This window comes from Nicotiana tabacum, chromosome 4 (genome assembly GCF_000715075.1).
Source record: "Nicotiana tabacum cultivar K326 chromosome 4, ASM71507v2, whole genome shotgun sequence".
NCBI lineage: Eukaryota > Viridiplantae > Streptophyta > Magnoliopsida > Solanales > Solanaceae > Nicotiana > Nicotiana tabacum.
Window position 1 is genome coordinate 148,202,477 of NC_134083.1, and position 20,927 is coordinate 148,223,403.

Sequence of the window (20,927 nt, forward strand, 5' to 3'; positions counted from 1 at the left end):
GAATAAAAAAACCAATTAAGAGCCATTTTAACCTTTTCAATTTCAACATTTAAAATTCGCATACCATCACCCACAATTAAATGGTAAATATGACAAATACATCTAACATGAAAAATGTTACTAAATACAGGACTTAGTATAGTGGTAAGCAAGGCTACAACATTTGTGTTACTAGTAGCATTATCCATTGAAACTGATATTATTTTATCACTAATGCAAAAATATCTACAAATATCCGCAATCGTGCTAGAAATAAACTGCCCTGTGTGACGTGAATTAATTATTCTATAAGCAATAATGCGCTTTTGCATTATCCAATGCTCATCAATCCAATGACTGGTAACAGTAAGGTAATCACAGTCATTACCACTTCTACCAATATCAGTTGTAATAGCAAGACGATAATTTATATGAGTAAATAAATAGCGCAAATATTGTTCATATTCATGTTTATATTTATAAATATCACTCTTTACGGTTGTGCGAGAAAAACCTTTATAAGTAGGATTATAATTTTTTTTAATATAATGCACAAAGTGGGGGTTAGAAGGGAAACTATAGGGTAAGCACATAACAGTGACCATTTTTGCCAATTCTTCCCGATCTTTTTTTGGATCATAATATAAAATATCACCGGTAACAGTGTTAATTCCCGGTTGAAATTGATTTGACCCGGTACTAAGGTCAGCCTGACTAGGTGCACTTGTCCCCTCAGCCAAAGCTTTCATACGAAAATATCTAGCTTTATCTTGAGGGTGTAGCAATATGTGTCTAGTCAAACTTTCCGTCCCCCCCGACCCCCCCCGACTTCCAACATATTGAAAAACTAACTCTTTGCCACAAGTTTTACACTTAGCCCTATTTTTTTCTCTTAGTTGAGTAAAAAATTGCCAAACAAGAGATGTTTCTGCCCGTTTAGGAGGTTGTCTAGAAAAAGTAGGGGCACTAATAGGAGGGTCAGACGGGGGATCATCTAGATTATTATTAGTTGGGTTAACTTCAGGAGCAGGACTAGTGGGTGTATCATCATCCGGTTGCGTTTCATCAATATCTATTTCTTCATCATCATTTTCATCAATAGTTGGATTACCATAAAGAGCATTCATATATTCATGGTTTAATTGTTCACCGGGTGCAATATTATGGAAAAATTAACTCTCGGTAAATTATAATAAACTATTATCACTATCAAGAATAGAAGGTGTAGGACGGGCAACATGTTTGGGTCGGGGAGCCGGGGGAAGTGAAAGAGGAACATATTGGCCACTAGATTCACCACTTTTCGATTTTCCCTTATTTTTACTAAACATATTTTTTAAGGAATAAGCCATCTTAATTAATCAAGCAAAGTAAATAAAACAAACAAAATTATAATATTAAAACTTAAGAGTTGGAACGAGTTTACCGAATTGACGAACAACTTGTTGGAAATTGATTATCGTTGAAGACTTTAATTCACCAACTTCATAATTGTTTCACAAAATGTAACAATAAAGTAAGCAATAGTAGCAATTATAGAAGTAAATTAGAGAGAGATTGAGAGAGATTGATGATTTTGTAAGAAAAAATAAAATAATGATGGAGTATTTATAGTTGAAAATAGGGAAAAAGTGTAATTATAAAAAGTTTGGGATTAAAACAAAGTTGAGGGATTAAATGGCTATTTCATAAATAGCCAACGGCTATTTTTGACAGCCTAACGATTTTTTTTTAAAAAATAGCCATTGGGCCCGCTAGGCCCGCTAAGGGACCGGGCGGGTCCCGGTCCGGTCCCGGGCCCTGGCGGGCCAAATGGTCCCGGGCCTAACGGACCCAAATCATAGGACGGGCCCACGAGACCGGACCAGGCCCGCTAAAACCGGACCAAACGGTCCTGGCCCGTTTAGCCGTTTGGCCCGCGGTCCTGGGCCGGTCCCGGGCCTGGACCGGCCCACTTGCCAGCCCTGGACCAGCCCACTTGCCAGCCTTACCCAAAAGCCTCAACTTTTAAATCTATTCTGCTACTCTTATTGAAACTAAATTAGTTCTAATATCTTGAGTAGCAAGCCACAAGGTATTGGATATCTTTCCTCTCGTTTGATTTAGATTTCTCTTGTTGGATGTTAATCTTCTAATAAATTTTATTCTTAACTTTCCACTCGTGTGACTTATATTTCTCTTAATTTTGCTTAATTTATTTATCATACGATAGAATAGTGGGATGAATTATTATGTACATCTTGATTCATCACTTCTTTAAATAGTAGAAGCGCCTAGAGACTTTTGCCAAAGTCCTATCTAACTTCAACTTGCGATTGTTACATGATGTTTTAAAAAAAAAATATTGAGAAATTAACTGAATCGTACCGATACCGAAGAGAAACCGAGATGATTGGGACCGTTCCGAAAAGTTTAATTTTGGTTATGATATAAATTTTATAAAATAATCGACCGCGCCGAATCATTGACACCCTAAATGCAACCTATAAATTGCAAATATCAAAAAAGACTGATAAATAGCAAAATATTGCGACTTATAGATTATTACATATAACAAATGAAATGCGAGTTATAAATCAAAAATAAAAAACGCGACTTATAAATTAGAAATACAATCATTAACGCGAACACACTTTTTGCACATTGTTTTGACTAATAATTCTCCTCGATGTATTCCACCATTTTCGACAGCGAATGAAGTAAAGTCGCTTGATTTGGTTTGATTTTTACATAACCTAACATTCAACTTCCAATTCCGTTATAGCTTCGTCCTAGTAAAAAGTATAAAAGTAAAGCTTATTAGTTATTCATCAAGTATCCAATTTTTATTGGCAAAAATTACTTTTAGCCCACGGCCGAAACTATTTGAAATTTGTATATTTTTTGTATATAACATGCACAAACGTATATATACACAAAAAATATATATTTATTTTGAGAGCGGTTGTACAGTGTCATTTTAATATAAATATTATTTATATTTGATCCATTTTTAAAAAGTTAATTGCCCAACCTATTTTTTAGCGGATAACATGGATGAATATTTAATTTTTTTAAAATCCATTTTGTCACGCCAACTTGTTCCCCGTTTATCATGATCTCTTCAAACTTTTTCTTTTAAAGAATTATTTTTTAAGTTGTTGGTTGTTATTAAGTAACCGTCTTTACCCCCAAATATTTGAAGTATGTAAAAGACTAGACAACAGAGGAGAATCAGTCGAGCACAATTTATAAAAGCATACGGAAATCTCAACTGAAAAACTGAACCCCACAATTCAAGTGAGAAATATCTACCCAAATATGAAGTACTAAGAGGAAAAAAATGGCGCAAATTCAGTGCCAAACAAACTTTCACAGTATTTTCAAGAAAGATCTTTCTTTGAAATGCAAAATCCTACAACCATCTAATGTACTTTACGTTAACAGAAGAAGAGGATTTACATTACAATGTAGTTCATCATTTCCAGTGTCATTAACAAGTAGGGAAGAAGAAGTGGGATTGAAGCATAATGTGGAAGTTGGAAATGTTGGAAAAGAAAGAGTAGATTATGAAGTTGACTGTTTTGCGAATGAGAATGGTTGGAAAGTGAGAAGAATAATTGAGACTAAAGAAGAGATGAGGAAAGTTGCTGCAATTCAAGCTGAAGCCTTTCATAAACCTACTTTTTTTGACTTCTTTAAGGTTCTTTTCAAAACTCCAGTTTTCATTTTGAGTGAATATTGTTTCATGTTTCTTTCTGAAACCCCATTATAATTCTCTTCTTGATTCTCTGTTTGTGGAACTTTTCTTTATCATTTTCTAGTTATCTATTTTGCTATTTTGGCTTGTGAAATAGATAGGTGTAGGAAATGAATATGGTTGCATAATGCGAAAGAAATGTTAGAATTCTGCATTATAATTCCCTCTTTGGTTGGTTGGAAGAGAAACAATCAGAACTAGAAAAAAGGGAAAGATAATCGTTAAACAGTAGAAAGAAGGGGAGTCCTGGGGCAACGGTAAAGTTGTCTCGACTTATAGGTCACGAGTTCGCGTGGTGGAAGTAACCACTAATGCTTTTATTAGGGTAGGTTGTTTACATAATATACCCTTGGGGTGCGGCCCTTTCCCGGACCGCGGGGTGCCTTGTGCACCGGTCTGCCTTTTTTAAAAAAAAATCGTTAAACAGTATGTTATTGGTAGTTCTGGTAATCTGCATTTGCTATTTGCAAAATATACTATCTAAGATTTTGAGCTTCATAGATGTATCATGTTTTCATTCTTAGTTTGAAACTCTGAATATATTGGATTTTTGAAATAATGGTTTTAAAATTTATAATATATTTGTTGAAATTTTACAAATATTATGGTTTATGCGTCAGTGACATACATTTTTATATCCACATAATAAAATGAGAATTATGCAGGCAAAACTACTTTCAGGACTTGTTAACAGACTAAGGAATTCAACACCAGACAGGTAAACATCAAACATTTTGAATGTGAGACATTAATTTTTCTTTTCTGTTTTAATTTCCCTTATTGTTAAGAAAATCTAAATGTCATTCTTGTTTGTACTAAACTGAAAATATTTATTAAGAAATTCTTGACTAAACAGGTATGCGTGTTTAGTTGCGGAGCACAATTCTGATGTGGAACAAGATATTGTAGGCGTCGTTTTTGCTACAGTTTTAAGAGATAAAGATGTTCTTCACTACTTTCCTGGAGCTGAGGAATATCTCTACATTTCTGGAATAGCTGTATTGAACAAATTCAGGTCCAACATTCAATACTTTCTCCTCCAATTACTCTTTCATACAACATTATTTGTCACATAAGAATGGTAGTTGATTTGACACATTGCAGGAGGCAGAAAGTTGCAACTGCTTTGCTTAAGGCCTGTGATGTGCTTGCAAGAATTTGGGGTTTCGATTATCTAGTCCTAAGGGCATATGAGGATGATTTTGGTGCTCGACAATTGTATACAAATGCAGGTTACATAGTAGTTTCAAGTGATCCTCTATGGAATTCTACGTTGATTGGTCGAAGAAGACGAGTTCTTATGGTTAAACAGGTCTCACATGAATCAACTAACATTCATTGAAACAAACACTTTGCTTCAAGTCTTTTGACAGTTGCATATCAAATTGGTCATTCAACATACCTGATGATGCTGAGTTAAAAATTAGAATTCTGTAAATTTGATAAATAGTTGAACAAAATTGTTTCAATTGATCTTCAGGAAAGAGTAAGTGTTTCCTGAATCTTGTGAATATTTCCTTTTTCTTCAGAGTTACGTGACTGCTCTGCTGTTCTGAAGTCTTTGCCTCTTAAGGAGACTTATTCTTAGCAAAGTTCAATCTGCATAAGTCAATCTGTTCCTTTGTGTTTAGTCCATTACATTATTTTGACACAACTTTTTATAATTCTAATCCTAAAAGAAAAGGTAAGATGAGATATAACCTTCCTTAAGAAATAAGAAGGCTCGTGACTGGTGAGACCTATGTAACCTAGTGCTCTAATACCAACTGTCACGACCCGAAATTCCCACCTTCGGACCGTGATGGCGCCTAACATTTCACTTGCTAGGCAAGCCAACGTTAGAATAATATTAACTAATTTTTAAACAATCTTTAAATTATTAATAATCAAGAAAACAAAAGCGGAAGCAAAGTTTAAAATATAGTGAAATAATCCATAAAAATAACGGTATCTAAATATCATCCCAGAATTGGTGTCACAAGTGCACGAGCTTCTAGAATAAATACAAATAAAGGTCTGAATAAATAAAGCTGTCTGGAAATAAACACGCAGCTAAAGTAAAATAGACGGGGACTTCAGAACTGCGGACGCCATGCAGTTATACCTCAAGTCTCCTCTGGTAGCTGAAATCCGAGCAAGTCTTTGGTACGCCGCTGAGACCAACTCCAAAATCTGCACAAGAAGTGCAGAGTGTAGTATCAGTACAACCGACCCCATGTACTGGTAAGTGCTGAGCCTAACCTCGACGAAGTAGTGACGAGGCTAAGGCGGTTCACTTACATTAACCTGTACGCAATATTGATAACAACAACAAATAATAGAAATAAATCAGGTAACTCATTTATAATAATTGAAGCCAACTCAGCAGTCATAATCCATTATTATTTCAACCAATTCTGTTGCAGCGTGCAACCCGCTCTCACAATATATTCACATTCAATTCTGTTGCAGCGTGCAACCCGCTCTCCCAATATATTCCTTTTAATCAAGTCTGTCATGTATTTATTTCAATCAAGTATATATATAGACTTTTAAATAAGTCTGTTGCAGCGTGCAATCTGATCCCCCAATATTGACTTTTTAATAAGTCTGTTGCGCCGTGCAACCCGATCCTCCAATATTGACTTTTTAATAAGTCTGTTGCGGCGTGCAACCCGATCCTCCAATATATATCCATTTCAATCAATTCTGTTGCGGCGTGCAACCCGCTCCTCCAACATATTCATTTACCAATTCTTATAGAAGAAATTTTTCCGATAAATGCAACAATTAATATAAAACTATAAGACAACAAGCATACAATAATTATGATTTAATTATGAAACAAACAATGACAAATAGCAAATTATTATGGAAATCAGGGAGAAAATAGGCAGTTTAATATTCAATATGCTAAATGTCAAATAACAATTAAGACACATAATTCAAATAGCATGTAACAATTAATGCAAGAATTCAAGGATTAATGTTTGACAAAGTATAGGAGAGAAACAATTATTATAATAATTAATTCATGATTTAAAATAATTTATGATTTTTTAAGTAAGTAGGCAAACTGTCAATTTGACGATGTATAGACACTCGTCACCTCGCCTATACGTCGTTCACATGCATTTCACATAACAAATAATTTAAGGGTTCTATTCCCTCAAGTCAAGGTTAACCCCGACACTTATCTCGCTTTGCAAATTCCAATCAATTATTCAACCACAGCTTTTCCTTTTAAATTTGCCTCCGAAAGCTTCAAATCTATTCACAAACAATTCGATATATTTAATACGAATCAAAGGAATTAATTCCATATGAATTTACAAATTTTTCGGATAAAAATCCGAAATTCATTAAAATATTCGGCAATGGGACCCACGTCTCAAATCCCGAAAAAACTCGCGAAATCCGAACACCCGTTCCGATACGAGTTCAACCATACAAAATTTGTCCAATTCTGATATTAAATGGACCTTCAAATCTTAATTTTTCGTTTTTGGAAAGTTTTACAAAAATTCCAATTTCTTCCATCTAAATCCGAAATAAATGATGAATATAGGCTTAGATTTATGAAATACAATCACTATATGATAAAGAACACTTACCCAGTTCGAAATCGTGAAAAACTCCTTTGAAATTGCCCCTAAGCCGAGTTATAATTGAGGGTTTGTGAAAAATGGGAAAAATCCCGTTTTGGTTCTGTTATAAGTCACAGGGGTCAGGCCTTCTTCGCGTTCGCGATGAGTAGCAGCCCGTGGCTTTCCTGTTCGCGAAGGCCTCCCCCTCCCCCCCCCCCCCGGGCCTTCGCGTTCGCGATGAAGGAATGATCAACCCTCCCCCAGGTGTGCCTAACACTACGCGTTCGCGAAGGGTAATGCCCTCATCGCTTCGCGTTCGCGAAAAAGAAAACTTCAGCTGCCCAGTTTACTCTTCGCGTTCGCGAGAGTACCTTCGCAAACGCGAAGAAGGACATGCCAGAACACATGCTGCAGCAAAATACCAGATTTTCAAAGTCCAAAACATCCCGTAGCCTATCCGAAACTCACCCGAGCCCTCGGGGCTCCAAACCAAACATGCACACAAGTCTTAAAACATCATACGAACTTGCTTGCGCGATCAAATCGCCAAAATAACACCTAGAACTACGAATCGGACACCAAATCAAATGAAGTTTTCAAGAAAACTTCAAAACTTATATTTTTACAACCGGACGTCCGAATCATGTCAAATCAACTCCGATTCTCACCAAATTCGGCAGACAAGTCATAAATATTATATTGGACCTATACCTGGCTCCGGAACCAAAATACGGACCCGAGGTCAATAAATCCAACATCAGTAATTTCTTAGAAATCACTAAGCTTTCAAGCTTTTAATTTTCATCAAAATTCCATATCTCGGGCTAGGGACCTCGGAATTCGATTCCGGGCATACGCCCAAGTCCCAAATCACAATACGGACCTACCGAAATTGTCAAAACACTAATCCGGGTCCGTTTGCTCAAAATGTTGACCAAAGTCAACTTAGTTGAGTTTTAAAGTTCTATTTCACATTTTAATCCATTTTTCACAAAAAAACTTTCCGAAAAATTGTATGGACTGTGCACGCAAGTCGAGGAATGATAAATGGTGCTTTTCGAGGTCTTAGAACACAAAATTACTTATTAAATTTAAAGATGGCATCTTGGGTCATCACATTTGGTAGGATGCATTAGCTTGCTTTTGGTATTACTAATCCCTTATTTGGTACACTTTTTCAATTTATGTATTACTAATGCAAGTATTAGTTATACAACGTATTTGGTACTATCCTATGCATAACTGATACATAGCAAACTATGGTATTAGCAATAACAAAGCTATTAATGCATGCATTAGCATGGTTAAAGACAACATCGTCCCTAAAGTCCCTTAAAGCTAAAGAATATGGAGGACATTTTTGTAAACAGCTAATTTTTCTTAAAAATTATGCAATGCATTTTAATTTTTAATACACCACACAACAGTGGATAAGAAATAATCTATGCATAGCTAATGCTTGCATTACTAACACATGCATTACTAATCACTGCATTACTAATACACCTTATTCAACATTATTCTTGTACATCCTACCGACCCCTAAGTATCTTCACAGATCACATCAGCAATTGGGATGATGGCTATTTTCATAGTCTAAGTAAAACTGGAAATTTTTTGGTTGCGTTTCTGTGAAACTCACTAAAATATCATACAGCTCTTCCCGACACCATGGTTATTAAAAAAAAAAAACAATAAAATAAGATCGTACAGCTCTTCAAGCAGTTTTCTCCTTAATTTCAAGGGATCATGGGAAATTAGATATGATCCACACACTCTGCAGTCAGCACACATAAATCATTCCCCTGAAGTTTGCATTCCTCCACATATCACTAAATTTTACCATCCCAAAATATCAATTTACTTGAAAAACTTATTTCCACTTTCCTTACTGAAAAATCATTGGCAAAATGTCATTTCAAGAAACTTTAACATCTTTTGTATGGTATCGAAGTATCTAATCCTCGTTCTACCATCATTAGCTTTATTCTCTTTACATCCTCTAGTAGACCAGCATTGTTGTAAATCTTCATCAAAAGTTCAAAATTATGCTCATTATCTGGTTCCAACTCGAACAGACGTTCCGCAGCTATCTCTCCTATTTTAACATTGCTATGTCTGTAGCAAGCATATAACAGTGCACCCCAAATGGTTGGTCCAGCTTCAAATTCCATTCTCTTCATTACTAAATCAAAAGCTTTGTCTATCAATCCTATCCTTCCATATAGATTCACCATACAACTATAATGTTCCATCCTTGGACTAATATCATACCTCTCTTTCATTATTCTAAACAACCTCTCCCCATCCTCTAGTTTCCCTAAATGAGCACAAGTCGACAGCAATGACACAAATGTAACTCCATCTGGTGCGGCACCAAATTTCACCATCTTCTCAAAGTACGATAGAGCTTCAGGGTGCTTAGAGTGAGCTGAAATGACCGAATTCCATGATACCACATCTCGTTCGTGCATATGTTCAAATAACCATCGCACTTGCTTCAACTTTTTTTGGTCCGAATAGAAGTCAACCAAAGAGTTAACAACAGACAATTCTTGATTAGTCCCTCGACGAAGAACCCATCCATGAATTTGTTTACCAATTGAGAAAGGTAATCTGGCCACAAGTAATGCTGATATAGAGACAGAGTCAGGTAATATTCCATCACGTATCATAAGACGAAACAAGTTGAACGCCTCACTAATAAGCTCATGCCTAATGTATCCGATGAGCATTGAATTCCAAGAAACCAAATCTTTTGTCCCAATTTGATCAAAGAGTTTCCGAGCCTTAACGATATCACCACATTTGGCGTACATATCAACAAGCGCGTTTAAAATAAACCCATTACTTTCCAACCCACGACGAATCACATGCCGATGAACTTCCTCTCCTACATGAATCAACCCAACTCCTCCACATGCCTTCAACGCACGTGGGAAAGTGTAACAATCAGGCTCCACACCCTCCTCCACCATCTGAAAATAAATTGCCAGCGCATCTTCAAACAAGCCATTCTCAGCATAGCCAGATATAATCGAATTCCAAGGAAATGCTGAGGCATTTCTCTTTGGCATTTTATCAAACAGTTCGTGTGCCTTCTGGGTTTGTCCACTACACGCATAAAGCCTTATCAGTTTGGATGAAATGCCAACGTTTTTACGTAAAAGTTTCTCGGGGATGAGCCGATGAACACGGATACCATGATCAATAGCCTGTAAATTAAAGCATGTTTCTAAAAGGGAAGCGAAGATTTGTGGGTCGTTAACCTCAGTGCCATTATTTACTGTAGACTCTAATTTAGTGATGACAGTTTCAAGAGCTTCAAGCTTGGTTTTGGGAGGGCTTCTTTGATTGAAAACCAGCTGGTTTTGGCGTGATTTTGGAAGACTGATGTGGGTTTTACGGTTTACCCAAGTCTGTTTTGGATTTTGCAGTTTCCTAATTTTTGTGTTTTCGTTTGTAAAAGAGAAAGTTGGGTATGCGGATTTTGCACAGGGATAGGGAGATCTGAAATTAATGCTAATGGAAATGTTTTGCTGCAATGGCAGAGCCATTATCTCCATCTACAATGTCTGTCTGTTCCAGTGAACTAATGAAGAATCTTCACCTCTTTACAGTTGCTTGTAAACATCCATCTAAAAGCATTTTCAGGCAAAGAAGTAAAAGCCCTGGGACAAAGAGTCCTATGCCCTGGCGTGCCTCCACGTGTATGTCGAGTCATATAATATATGATTTATTGAATTTGGAGTTTAGACATGATTCCCTCTTGCTAGTTATATATTTGTGGTACTGCATATGTATGTCTGAGTTATGCAGTATACGGTTATTGAATGTGGAGTTTAGACATTGTTCTATCTTGCTAGCTATGTATTTGTGGTACTGCTTGTGTGTCGACTCATGTCGTATACGATTTATTGAATTTGGAGTTTAGATATGGTTCCTTCTTGCTAGCTATGTATTTGTAGAACTGCATGTGTATGCCGAGTCATGTAGTATATCGTTTATTGAATTTGAAGTTTAGACATGGTTCCTTCTTGCTAGCTGTGTATTTGTGGTATGCATGTATATGTCGAGTCATGTAGTATATGATTTATTAAATTTGAAGTTTAGACATGATTCTTTCTTGCTAGCTATGTATCTGTAATACTGCATGCATATATCGAGTCATGTCGTATACGATTTATTGAATATGGAGTTTAGACATGGTTCCTTCTTGCTAGCTATGTATTTGTAGTACTGCATGTGTATGCCGAGTCATGTTGTATACTATTTATTGAATTTGAAGTTTAGACATGGTTCCTTCTTGCTAGCTATGTATTTGTGGTATGCATGTGTATGTCGAGTCATGTAGTATATGATTTATTAAATTTGAAGTTTAGACATGGTTCCTTCTTGCTAGCTATGTATTTGTAGTACTGTATGTGTATGCCGAGTCATATAGTATACCGTTTATTGGATTTGATGTTCAGAAATGGTTCCTTCGTGCTAGCTATGTATTTGTAGTACTACATGTGTATGCCGAGTCATGTAGTATACCGTTTATTGAATTTGAAGTTTAGACATGGTTCCTTCTTGCTAGCTAGGTATTTGTGGTATGCATGTGTATGTCGAGTCAAGTAGTATATGATTTATTAAATTTGAAGTTTAGACATGGTTCCTTCTTGCTAGCTATGTATTTGTAGTACTACATGTGTATGCCGAGTCATATAGTATACCGTTTATTGAATTTGATGTTCAGAAATGGTTCCTTCTTGCTAGCTATGTATTTGTAGTACTGTATGTGTATGCCGAGTCATGTAGTATATGATTTATTAAATTTGAAGTTTAGACATGGTTCCTTCTTCCTAGCTATGTATTTGTAGTATGCATGTGTATGTCGAGTCATGTAGTATATGATTTATTAAATTTGAAGTTTAGACATGGTTCCTTCTTGCTAGCTATGTATTTGTAGTACTACATATATATGCCGAGTCATGTAGTATACCGTTTATTGAATTTAAAGTTTAGACATGGTTCCTTCTTACTAGCTATGTATTTGTGGTATGCATGTGTATGCCGAGTCATGTAGTATATCGTTTATTAAATTTGAAGTTTAGACATGATTCCTTCTTGCTAGCTATGTATTTGTAGTATTGCATGTGTATGCCGAGTCATGTAGTATACAGTTTATTGAATTTGAAGTTTAGACATGGTTCCTTCTTGCTAGCTATGTATTTGTGGTATGCATGTGTATGTCGAGTCATGTAGTATACCGTTTATTAAATTTGAAGTTTAGACATGGTTCCTTCTTGCTAGCTATGTATTTGTGGTATGCATGTATATGTCGAGTCATGTAGTATATGAATTTGAAGTTAAATTTGAAGTTTAGACATGGTTCCTTCTTGCTAGCTATGTATTTGTAATATTGCATGCATTATATCGAGTCATGTCGTATACGGTTTATTGAATTTGGAGTTTAGACATTGTTCCTTCTTTCTAGCTATGTATTTGTAGTACTACATGTGTATGCCGAGTCATGTTATATACCGTTTATTGAATTTGAAGTTAAATTTGAAGTTTAGACATGGTTCCTTCTTGCTAGCTATGTATTTGTAGTATTACATGTGTCTGCCGAGTCATGTAGTATACCGTTAATTGAATTTGAAGTTTAGACATGGTTCCTTCTTGCTAGCTATGTATTTGTGGTATGCATGTGTATGTCGAGTCATGTAGTATACCGTTTATTAAATTTGAAGTTTAGACATGATTCCTTCTTGCTAGCTATGTATTTGTGGTATGCATGTGTATGTCGAGTCATGTAGTATACCGTTTATTAAATTTGAAGTTTAGACATGGTTCCTTCTTGCTAGCTATGTATTTGTGGTATGCATGTGTATGTCGAGTCATGTAGTATACCGTTTATTAAATTTGAAGTTTAGACATGGTTCCTTCTTGCTAGCTATGTATTTGTGGTATGCATGTGTATGTCGAGTCATGTAGTATATGATTTATTAAATTTAAAGTTTAGGCATGATTCTTTCTTGCTAGCTATGTAGTTGTAGTAGCTAAGCTTTAGGCATTGAAGTCAAGAATATATCCATGTCCGGAGGGTAGAGTTCGTTTTTTATATCTTCTTTAATTATTTTTCCTGTATTGCCCATGAAGTTATTTGGATTTTATTTTAATACAAACAGGTATTTTTCTTCACTTGTTTTTTCAGTTTCTCTTGTTCTTAGAGCTCCCAAGGTTACTCAAAGTCGTATTTCAAGCGGATTGATTGTTTGTCGTGTCAACTGACTATTAGCCACCAAAGTTGCAGAGCTGTATTCCCCTGACCAGATAAAAAGTTCAATGATGTAACATTTTGGCTCCATCTGCTTTACTTAATGAAGATTTAAATTCGAATCATTTAGATCATAGTCTTTCAAATATTTCTAAAGACTCTCTATAATAGAAAGAAATTGTGTCTTGTTATATCATTAAATTAATTTTGGATCATGTCCAATTCTAGTCCTAAAAAGGATAAGCGGTCACTGCAAATATAATCCGGTTTAAAAGTCCGTAATCGAATCCCACAGAGAACTAAGATTTTGATGTAACTGTTAAGTATCACTAAAAATACAAGCTCGAACAATTTTTAATTTATAAATATTAAGATTTTGTTTTCTTACTAATTAACTAGCAAATTAAAATATAAATTAACCAAATTTATAAACAATTTATATCACGCAGATCATATCTGCTATCCAGAAAAAATTAACCAAATTTATTTCTTTCTGGAATTTTCTATTCCTTGGATACACAAGTGGAATCTAGAAGTCGGATTCACTGAAGAACAAGTCTCATGCTTATACAGGACTTTTTACAATAATTTTTGGGATAAGCTAATGAAGAAGGATCCCAAAACAAAAACCTTATATGGTCAAGAACTCTTGGATTCAATCGAGATGACAATCCAAGAATATTCCAGCAAACCTCAGAAAGAGGTAATTGATGACAGTTCAGTAAGGCATATTGCCAGAAGGATCTCCTTTCAAGAAGAAGATAAAGCAGAGATGATTAATAAATACTTGAAAGAGGTCAAAAGAAATTTACTTCATTCCATCAATCAATATGAAAAATCAGATACGTCAATGCAGAGTGAAATAAGCAATGATGATATAGCTGAAGATTCTCAGCCCATTGAAGCAGAAAGAATATTATCTGAAGAAGACTTAAATAAAATTGAAGAATTCATCCGCAAAATGAAAGAAGCGGAAAAGAGACCAGCACGGTGAAACAGCTGAACCCCACAAAACAGTGAAACCGCCGGACCCACAGCAACAGTAAAGCCGCCGGACCCCACTCAAACAGTAAATACACTGTTTCAACAGTAGATACACTGTTTTAACAGTAGATACACTGTTTCAACAGTAGAAACACTGTAACAGGGACCCACGGGACCCACTTTTTACTGTTCATAGATTCCTTTTCTTTTTCTATTTATAGAATTCATTCGTTCATTCTTCAGAGGCAGACGTTGAGACTCCCTCTCTCTAGAATTCTCTCTCTCTCTCTCTCTCTCTCTCTCTCTCTCTCTCTAAGAGTAAGTAAAGAGTTAGTTTAAAGTTTGTAGATTGTAATAGAAGATCAAGTAAATAAAAATTTTTCGGTTCTTCATCTTCAGGGCCTTGCTTCTTGGCCATAAGGTACATATTTCTGTCTTTTCTTAGTTAGCTTTTCTTCTAGTCTCTCCTCTCTGGCCGTGACAATGTCCGGCTAAGAGATATCATATCTATGTTGAATATCTAACTTCTCTCCTATATACACCATGAAAGCGACGGCATCTATTAAAATATAAATGAGTTTTATATATAGAGTTTTGACTTGGTGTCAAGATGGTTGGTACAGTCTGATATAACACTGCTCTTATTGGCTTTGCCTTAGTGGCTTCATCTAGCCAGCCGTGAACCTCAGCCCGATAAAGGAAGTTAAAAGGGCATCTTCTTTCACGGTTAGAACTGCTAGACACATGGGCTCAATAAAAGTATGTATTATATTATGACAGACCCCTTGCTTGAGTAAAGGTTTTTAACCTTTCATACAGTCATTAAACTATATATAAAATTCAAGTATATTTCAATTCTTATATCCTTACTGATTGTGCGGATTACCGCCAGTCTTTAAATATAAGGATACTGAATTAGCTAGATTAAGAATTTTCAAATATGTTAAAATAGAAATCTTTAACTGGTGGAAACCTTCCAGGCATATAAAAGCCAGATGTGAGGTGTGAAACAAGTCCAGTTCCCGGTCAAACGGTGATTTCTGTTTTAATTTAATTGAGAAGGCATGGCGGATTACCGCCCGCCACTTGATCCTGTTAAATGGTATCAGAGTCTCAAAAAGAATAGTAAGTTTGCAGATAGCAGATATGCTGATAAACCTAGAATGCAGACTTATTATTACAATCGTCCTACTCCTCAAGATGTTTTAATAGAGGAACGTGATTGGAATCAGACTAATATGTCTTATAGTGGTTCCGAAATCTATGAATGGAATCTTGATGGTTTGACTGATAGGCAATTAACTATTCTTGTACATAGAATGCTTATGTATGTAACTATCTGTAAAAGCGTAAAAAATACAGATAGGAATATTTGCAGAATGATTGTTGCAGGTTTTACTGGCCAACTGCGTGGCTGGTGGGACAATTATTTGACTATAGAAGAAAGAGTAATGGTTATTAATGCTCAAGCCACTGACGAAGGAGTTGATAACTTAGGCATGGTCCTAGTGGCAAATAGGGAAGATGCCGTTTATACCCTTATTCTTACTATATTAGAACACTTTAATGGTAGATTTACCAACCAGAACGAGACTGTTCGTACTCTCCTTAATAGCCTTAGATGTAAGACTTTAAGTGAGTTTAGATGGTATAAAGACACTTTTATGAGTAGAGTGATGGAACTACCAGAAAATAAGCTTGAACATTGGAAAGCTAAGTTTATAGATGGCCTTCCTTCTTTATTTGCTGAAAGAGTTAGAAAAATTTTAAGAGGTAGTTATGGTGAAATTCCATACAGAGACTATACCTATGGTAAGTTGATAGGAATTTGCACACAAGAAGGGTTAAACCTGTGCAATGAATTAAGATTGTCCAGACATCTTAAAATGGATAAGCTTAAGGAAAGAAACCAATTAGGAGACTTTTGCACCCAGTTCGGTTTACCCGAGACTTCTACTCATAGGAAGAAGAAACATAAGTATCATAGATACCCCAACCAAGACAGTCCTTATAGGAGGAAGAGATCTAGATATAGATCCAAAGAAGAACGAGAAGCTAAGAAAGCCCATCGTAAGGCTACTAGATTTACCAAAAATAGGTCTAAGAGAGACCTAGCTGACATTAAGTATTATAAGTGTGGTAAATTTGGCCATATAGCTCCGAATTGTAAGCTTCAAAAGCTGAAAACCTTAGGACTAGACGATGAGTTACATGATAAGGTTTATGGTTTGTTATACACTTCTGGATCAGAATCGGATTATTATTCTGAGTCAGAATCCGAAGCTGAAATAGATTTACTTGATTTATCTGATAGTGATAAAAATGTTGATAATACTTGTACAACTTGCAAAGGTGATACATGTGCTTGTGATGATGAATTTTATAAATTACAATCACAATTTGAAAATTTAAATATGAAAACTATTACATCTGATAATGTAATAGAACTTTTAAAAGAAGTTACTGATGAAAAACTTTGTGAAAAAATTATTAATTTGGCACTAGTTCAAGTTCTAATTCAAGTTCTAAATTTGCAAAACCTTTTGAAAAAGAATTTGAATATTCTCCGCCTTATTCTTTACTGGAGGTTAATAACCGTCTTTTAAATAAAAATGCAACTCCTGCAATAAATTCTTCTTTCGATGATTTAAAAATTGAAGTTGAAAACTTGAAACGAGAGATTAAATCTCTTAAACAAAATCAAATGATTTGTGATCATAGGATTACTCAGATTGAGAAAATCAATTCTCCAGCTGAGAAATCTAATGATAAAAATAAAGGTATTTTTGAAAATGATATTGAAGAAAAACCTATTAGTTTTAATCCTAAACATGATATGTTTTTAGGAATGATGCAAATTATTACTGCTCACAAATGGTATATTAAATGTACTATTCTCATTGATAATAATTTTTCTATTACAAACATTGCCATGATTGATAGTGGAGCAGATGTTAGCTGCATTCAAGAAGGTTTAATACCTACGAAATATTTTTAAAAAACTACTCATATGGTTAGATCTGCATCCGGACATGCTTTAGATATAAAGTATAAATTGCCTAATACGGGTATTTGTCAGAATAAAGTTTGTATTCCTCACTTCTTTTTCTTGGTTAAAAATCAGTTATACCCTCCAATTATACTTGGAACACCGTTTATTAACGCTATTTATCCTTTTACCAGCATTGACTCGAAAGGTTTTACTGCTACTTATAAGGATAAAGAGATTAGTTATACTTTTGTTACGGATCCAGTAACTAGAGATATTAATGCTTTAATTGATATGAAGCAAAAACATGTTGATTCTTTATAATTAGAATTGTTTAGTATGAATATATTTGATACTTTAAATTCTACTAAAGTACAGGAAAAAATCAAATTGATTTCCGAGCAGATTGCTATTGATATTTGTGCTGAGCATCCTAGTGCTTTTTGGAATCGAAAAAAGCATATTGTCACTCTTCCATATGAAGACAATTTCTCTGAGAATGATATTCCTACTAAATCTAGACCTTGTCAGATGAACGCAGAATTAGTAGAATTTTGCAAAAAAGAGATTGATAGTTTGCTATCAAAGGATCTGATAAAACCCTCAAAATCTCCTTGGTCATGTACAACCTTTTATGTTAATAACGCAGCTGAAAAGGAACGTGGTGTTCCTAGATTAGTCATAAATTATAAGCCCTTGAATAAATATTTAAAGTGGGTTAGGTATCATATTCCTAATAAAAGAGATTTATTGTCTAGATTATATGACGCCAATATATTTTCAAAATTTGATTTAAAATCTGGATATTGGCAGATTCAAATATTTAAAGAGCATACTTATAGAACTGCTTTTAATGTTCCATTTGGGCAATATGAATGGAATGTTATGCCTTTTGGTTTGAAAAATGCCCCTTCAGAATTCCAAAAAATTATGAATGATATTTTCAACCCCTATCTTAAACTTCATGCAAAGTTTCAAATAAATTGGAACGGGGGAATAACTTTTATATCAATTAGGTTCCAACAATTTATATCATTACCGATAAAATGAGGATGTTAAGAGTAGATAATTTCTAAAATAAAAAATATTATATATTTTTTTTTTTGGATAGACTAAAAAGTAAATTATTATATAAAATAGGACGAGGAGTAGGACTAATATTCTATTAGTTTTAAAATTCTTAAATTTCATTAACAATTCAATAAATATGCACTTCACATGAGTTATGTTAAAAAATTGACCAACAACAATATGGGGTCTAAGGAGGATAATGTGTACGCAGACCTTATCTCTATCCTATGGGTAGAGAGATTATTTCCGATAGACCCTCAACTTAGTAAAAAAATATTTTTCAACAGATTGAACAAGAAAATAATAATAATAAGCCCTGTTAAAAATACTGAAGATAAAATCTTAACAACAATAAAATAACAAAATACTAAGAAAATTGAAGCAAGGAGAACAACAGGTAATAATGAAAATTGAGCGATAAGAAAATACGAGAACGATAATAATAATAATAATAATAATAATAATAATAATAATAATAATAATAATAATAATAATAATAATAATAATAATAATAATACCGAATTATCCTATTTTTATCATTCCATGCCCCAAGTCTTCGTAAAATTTTCATGTGGCATCCAATTTTGCACCACTCATCAAATTTGTACCCACTTTTTTTAAAAAACACAGCAAAACTGTGAGAAACAAAGGGCGCATTCGAATGATTCCACCACTCCTGCGCACGTTAGCAAAAGGCTCCATTGTCCTTATTGGTGGATCCATCACTATCTCTGCACTCACCACTTCAATCCTTCGCCGTAAAGCCTTAATTAACAAGGTAAGTTATTGGTTTTTTCCTTTTTCTTTTGATAATATATTTTCTGTGTTTCAGAAAATCAAGATTTTCATATTTTTGTGTGGCATTATTATATGTGCAGGAAAAGTTGGGGAAGTTTTGTGGGTGTTGTAAAGGAAAGGGATTTTATATATGTAAGCTGTGCAAGGGAAATGGTACAATAAGGTGGTCTCCACTGTATGATCCTGTGTTTATAAATCCATGTGTTTGTCCTACTTGCGATGGTCACAAGTGAGTTGCCTGAATTAATTCAATTTTAATCTGCATATACAAATGTGAACTGTAAAAGTTTTAATTTTTTTGTTAAATTTTGTAGGGTACAGCGATGTCTCAATTGTTTGGGAGATGGACGGGTAGTATAATTTAGAGTAAAAGGCATTCCATGAAATGCACTCTACCTGTTCGATATAAAGACTATGCCAACATTGGTTTCCAAAGGCAGAAGCAATTTTATCTTTGCCTTAAAAATGTGTGATTCTTTTAACAAAAAAAAGTTATGTATTGTCTTTTAGTTGCTATCTATATCACACCTCTAGGGGTGTACGTTGTGTGAATGCATGATGCTTTGTGCAATGAAGCTAGGGGGAATCAGGGTCATTTCTGGTGCTGATTCCTGAAATTGAACGAGTAAAGTAGTGCCACGAATAAATGGAGCAAAAAAAGAAGCAAGGGGAGTTGTTCTCATTTGTCTGCTGCTCGGAGGCAAGGCTTTTTTATGGATCCAAATTGGGGTGTAGGATTGATGATGATAATGTCATTGATGTTTAAATTCTACCTTTTCCTAATCAAAAAATATAGGTGTCGTTGGCATTTTTAATGTTTATATGTATGTGACCAAGAGTTGAACGTTATTCTGGAGGAACAATCCCATAGTAGGGTTTGCGCTTGTTATGAACACAAATGAGTATTTCATCGAATTTTATTAAAAGCTGCTTAAATACGAATCAATCTTAGGGATGATATGGAATATCAAAGCTATTACTGTGCTAGAGCTCTCCACGAGTGCAGTGAGAATGAAGGGCGCTTTCAGTGGCGAGACTGAATGCGATGCATCAACCTAAGACTTTTACCAGAAAGAGAGCCAATCGGGTCACTTGGTTGGGAGTAGAGTGGAGATGTCATTTTGAAGTGTGGAGTCAGAGAGATGAGAAAACTAATCTTCTTATGACATGTTTACAAAGGGGTTACGTTATACAAGTCTAATTACCTACTCTTCCCGTGGCATACGCACCATTTAGGGGTCATTTGGTTTAGAAAAGATTGTAATGTAGAGATTAGTTCCTGTTAAATGTTTGCCTTGATACATTATTAATTTGTACACAATGTGTAACTTATCGTTTGACACATTACACGTTAATATACAATATATAACTTAAAATATATCTTTAGTTTTTACACAAAATAAAAGCTTGTTTACTGTTATGAGGTTTAGGTCTATCATTTTAGTGTTCTTAATCCATCTATTATTAACACCCACATTCTTATTCAGCAACCTATAATACATAGATTCTTGAATAACTTAAAGCAAGATATCATTT

At 34.7% G+C, this 20,927-nt stretch overlaps 3 protein-coding genes across 3 annotated transcripts; 2 read left to right on the forward strand and 1 right to left on the reverse strand.

Moving 5' to 3' along the window:
• Nucleotides 1-3,278: 3,278 nt before the first annotated feature.
• On the forward strand, nucleotides 3,279-5,128 carry LOC107817038 (GCN5-related N-acetyltransferase 10, chloroplastic-like). Its single transcript, XM_016642808.2, has 4 exons — nucleotides 3,279-3,661; nucleotides 4,384-4,436; nucleotides 4,575-4,733; nucleotides 4,823-5,128. The coding sequence occupies exons 1-4, from the start codon at nucleotides 3,302-3,304 to the stop codon at nucleotides 5,058-5,060; spliced, it is 810 nt and encodes a 269-aa protein (XP_016498294.2). The 5' UTR covers nucleotides 3,279-3,301; the 3' UTR covers nucleotides 5,061-5,128.
• A 3,589-nt stretch (nucleotides 5,129-8,717) lies between these two features.
• Nucleotides 8,718-11,091, reverse strand: LOC107817039 (pentatricopeptide repeat-containing protein At4g25270, chloroplastic-like). Its single transcript, XM_075252573.1, has one exon. The coding sequence runs from the start codon at nucleotides 10,848-10,850 to the stop codon at nucleotides 9,213-9,215; it is 1,638 nt and encodes a 545-aa protein (XP_075108674.1). The 5' UTR covers nucleotides 10,851-11,091; the 3' UTR covers nucleotides 8,718-9,212.
• Nucleotides 11,092-19,224: 8,133 nt separating this feature from the next.
• Nucleotides 19,225-20,337, forward strand: LOC107784822 (uncharacterized). The gene is made up of 3 exons (XM_016606008.2): nucleotides 19,225-19,371; nucleotides 19,472-19,620; nucleotides 19,706-20,337. The coding sequence occupies exons 1-3, from the start codon at nucleotides 19,255-19,257 to the stop codon at nucleotides 19,749-19,751; spliced, it is 312 nt and encodes a 103-aa protein (XP_016461494.1). The 5' UTR covers nucleotides 19,225-19,254; the 3' UTR covers nucleotides 19,752-20,337.
• Nucleotides 20,338-20,927: the final 590 nt, after the last annotated feature.

What these genes read in the sequence shown, in the direction of transcription:
- LOC107817038 (XM_016642808.2), top strand. Translation starts at nt 3,302, where the DNA reads ATGGCGCAAATTCAGTGCCAAACAAACTTTCACAGTATTTTCAAGAAA. An exon ending in CTTTTTTTGACTTCTTTAAG is followed by an intron (nt 3,662 to 4,383) that starts GTTCTTTTCAAA and finishes AGAATTATGCAG; the next exon opens with GCAAAACTACTTTCAGGACT. An exon ending in GCTGTATTGAACAAATTCAG is followed by an intron (nt 4,734 to 4,822) that starts GTCCAACATTCA and finishes GACACATTGCAG; the next exon opens with GAGGCAGAAAGTTGCAACTG.
- LOC107817039 (XM_075252573.1), bottom strand. Translation starts at nt 10,850, where the DNA reads ATGGAGATAATGGCTCTGCCATTGCAGCAAAACATTTCCATTAGCATT.
- LOC107784822 (XM_016606008.2), top strand. Translation starts at nt 19,255, where the DNA reads ATGATTCCACCACTCCTGCGCACGTTAGCAAAAGGCTCCATTGTCCTT. An exon ending in GTAAAGCCTTAATTAACAAG is followed by an intron (nt 19,372 to 19,471) that starts GTAAGTTATTGG and finishes TTATATGTGCAG; the next exon opens with GAAAAGTTGGGGAAGTTTTG. An exon ending in CCTACTTGCGATGGTCACAA is followed by an intron (nt 19,621 to 19,705) that starts GTGAGTTGCCTG and finishes TAAATTTTGTAG; the next exon opens with GGTACAGCGATGTCTCAATT.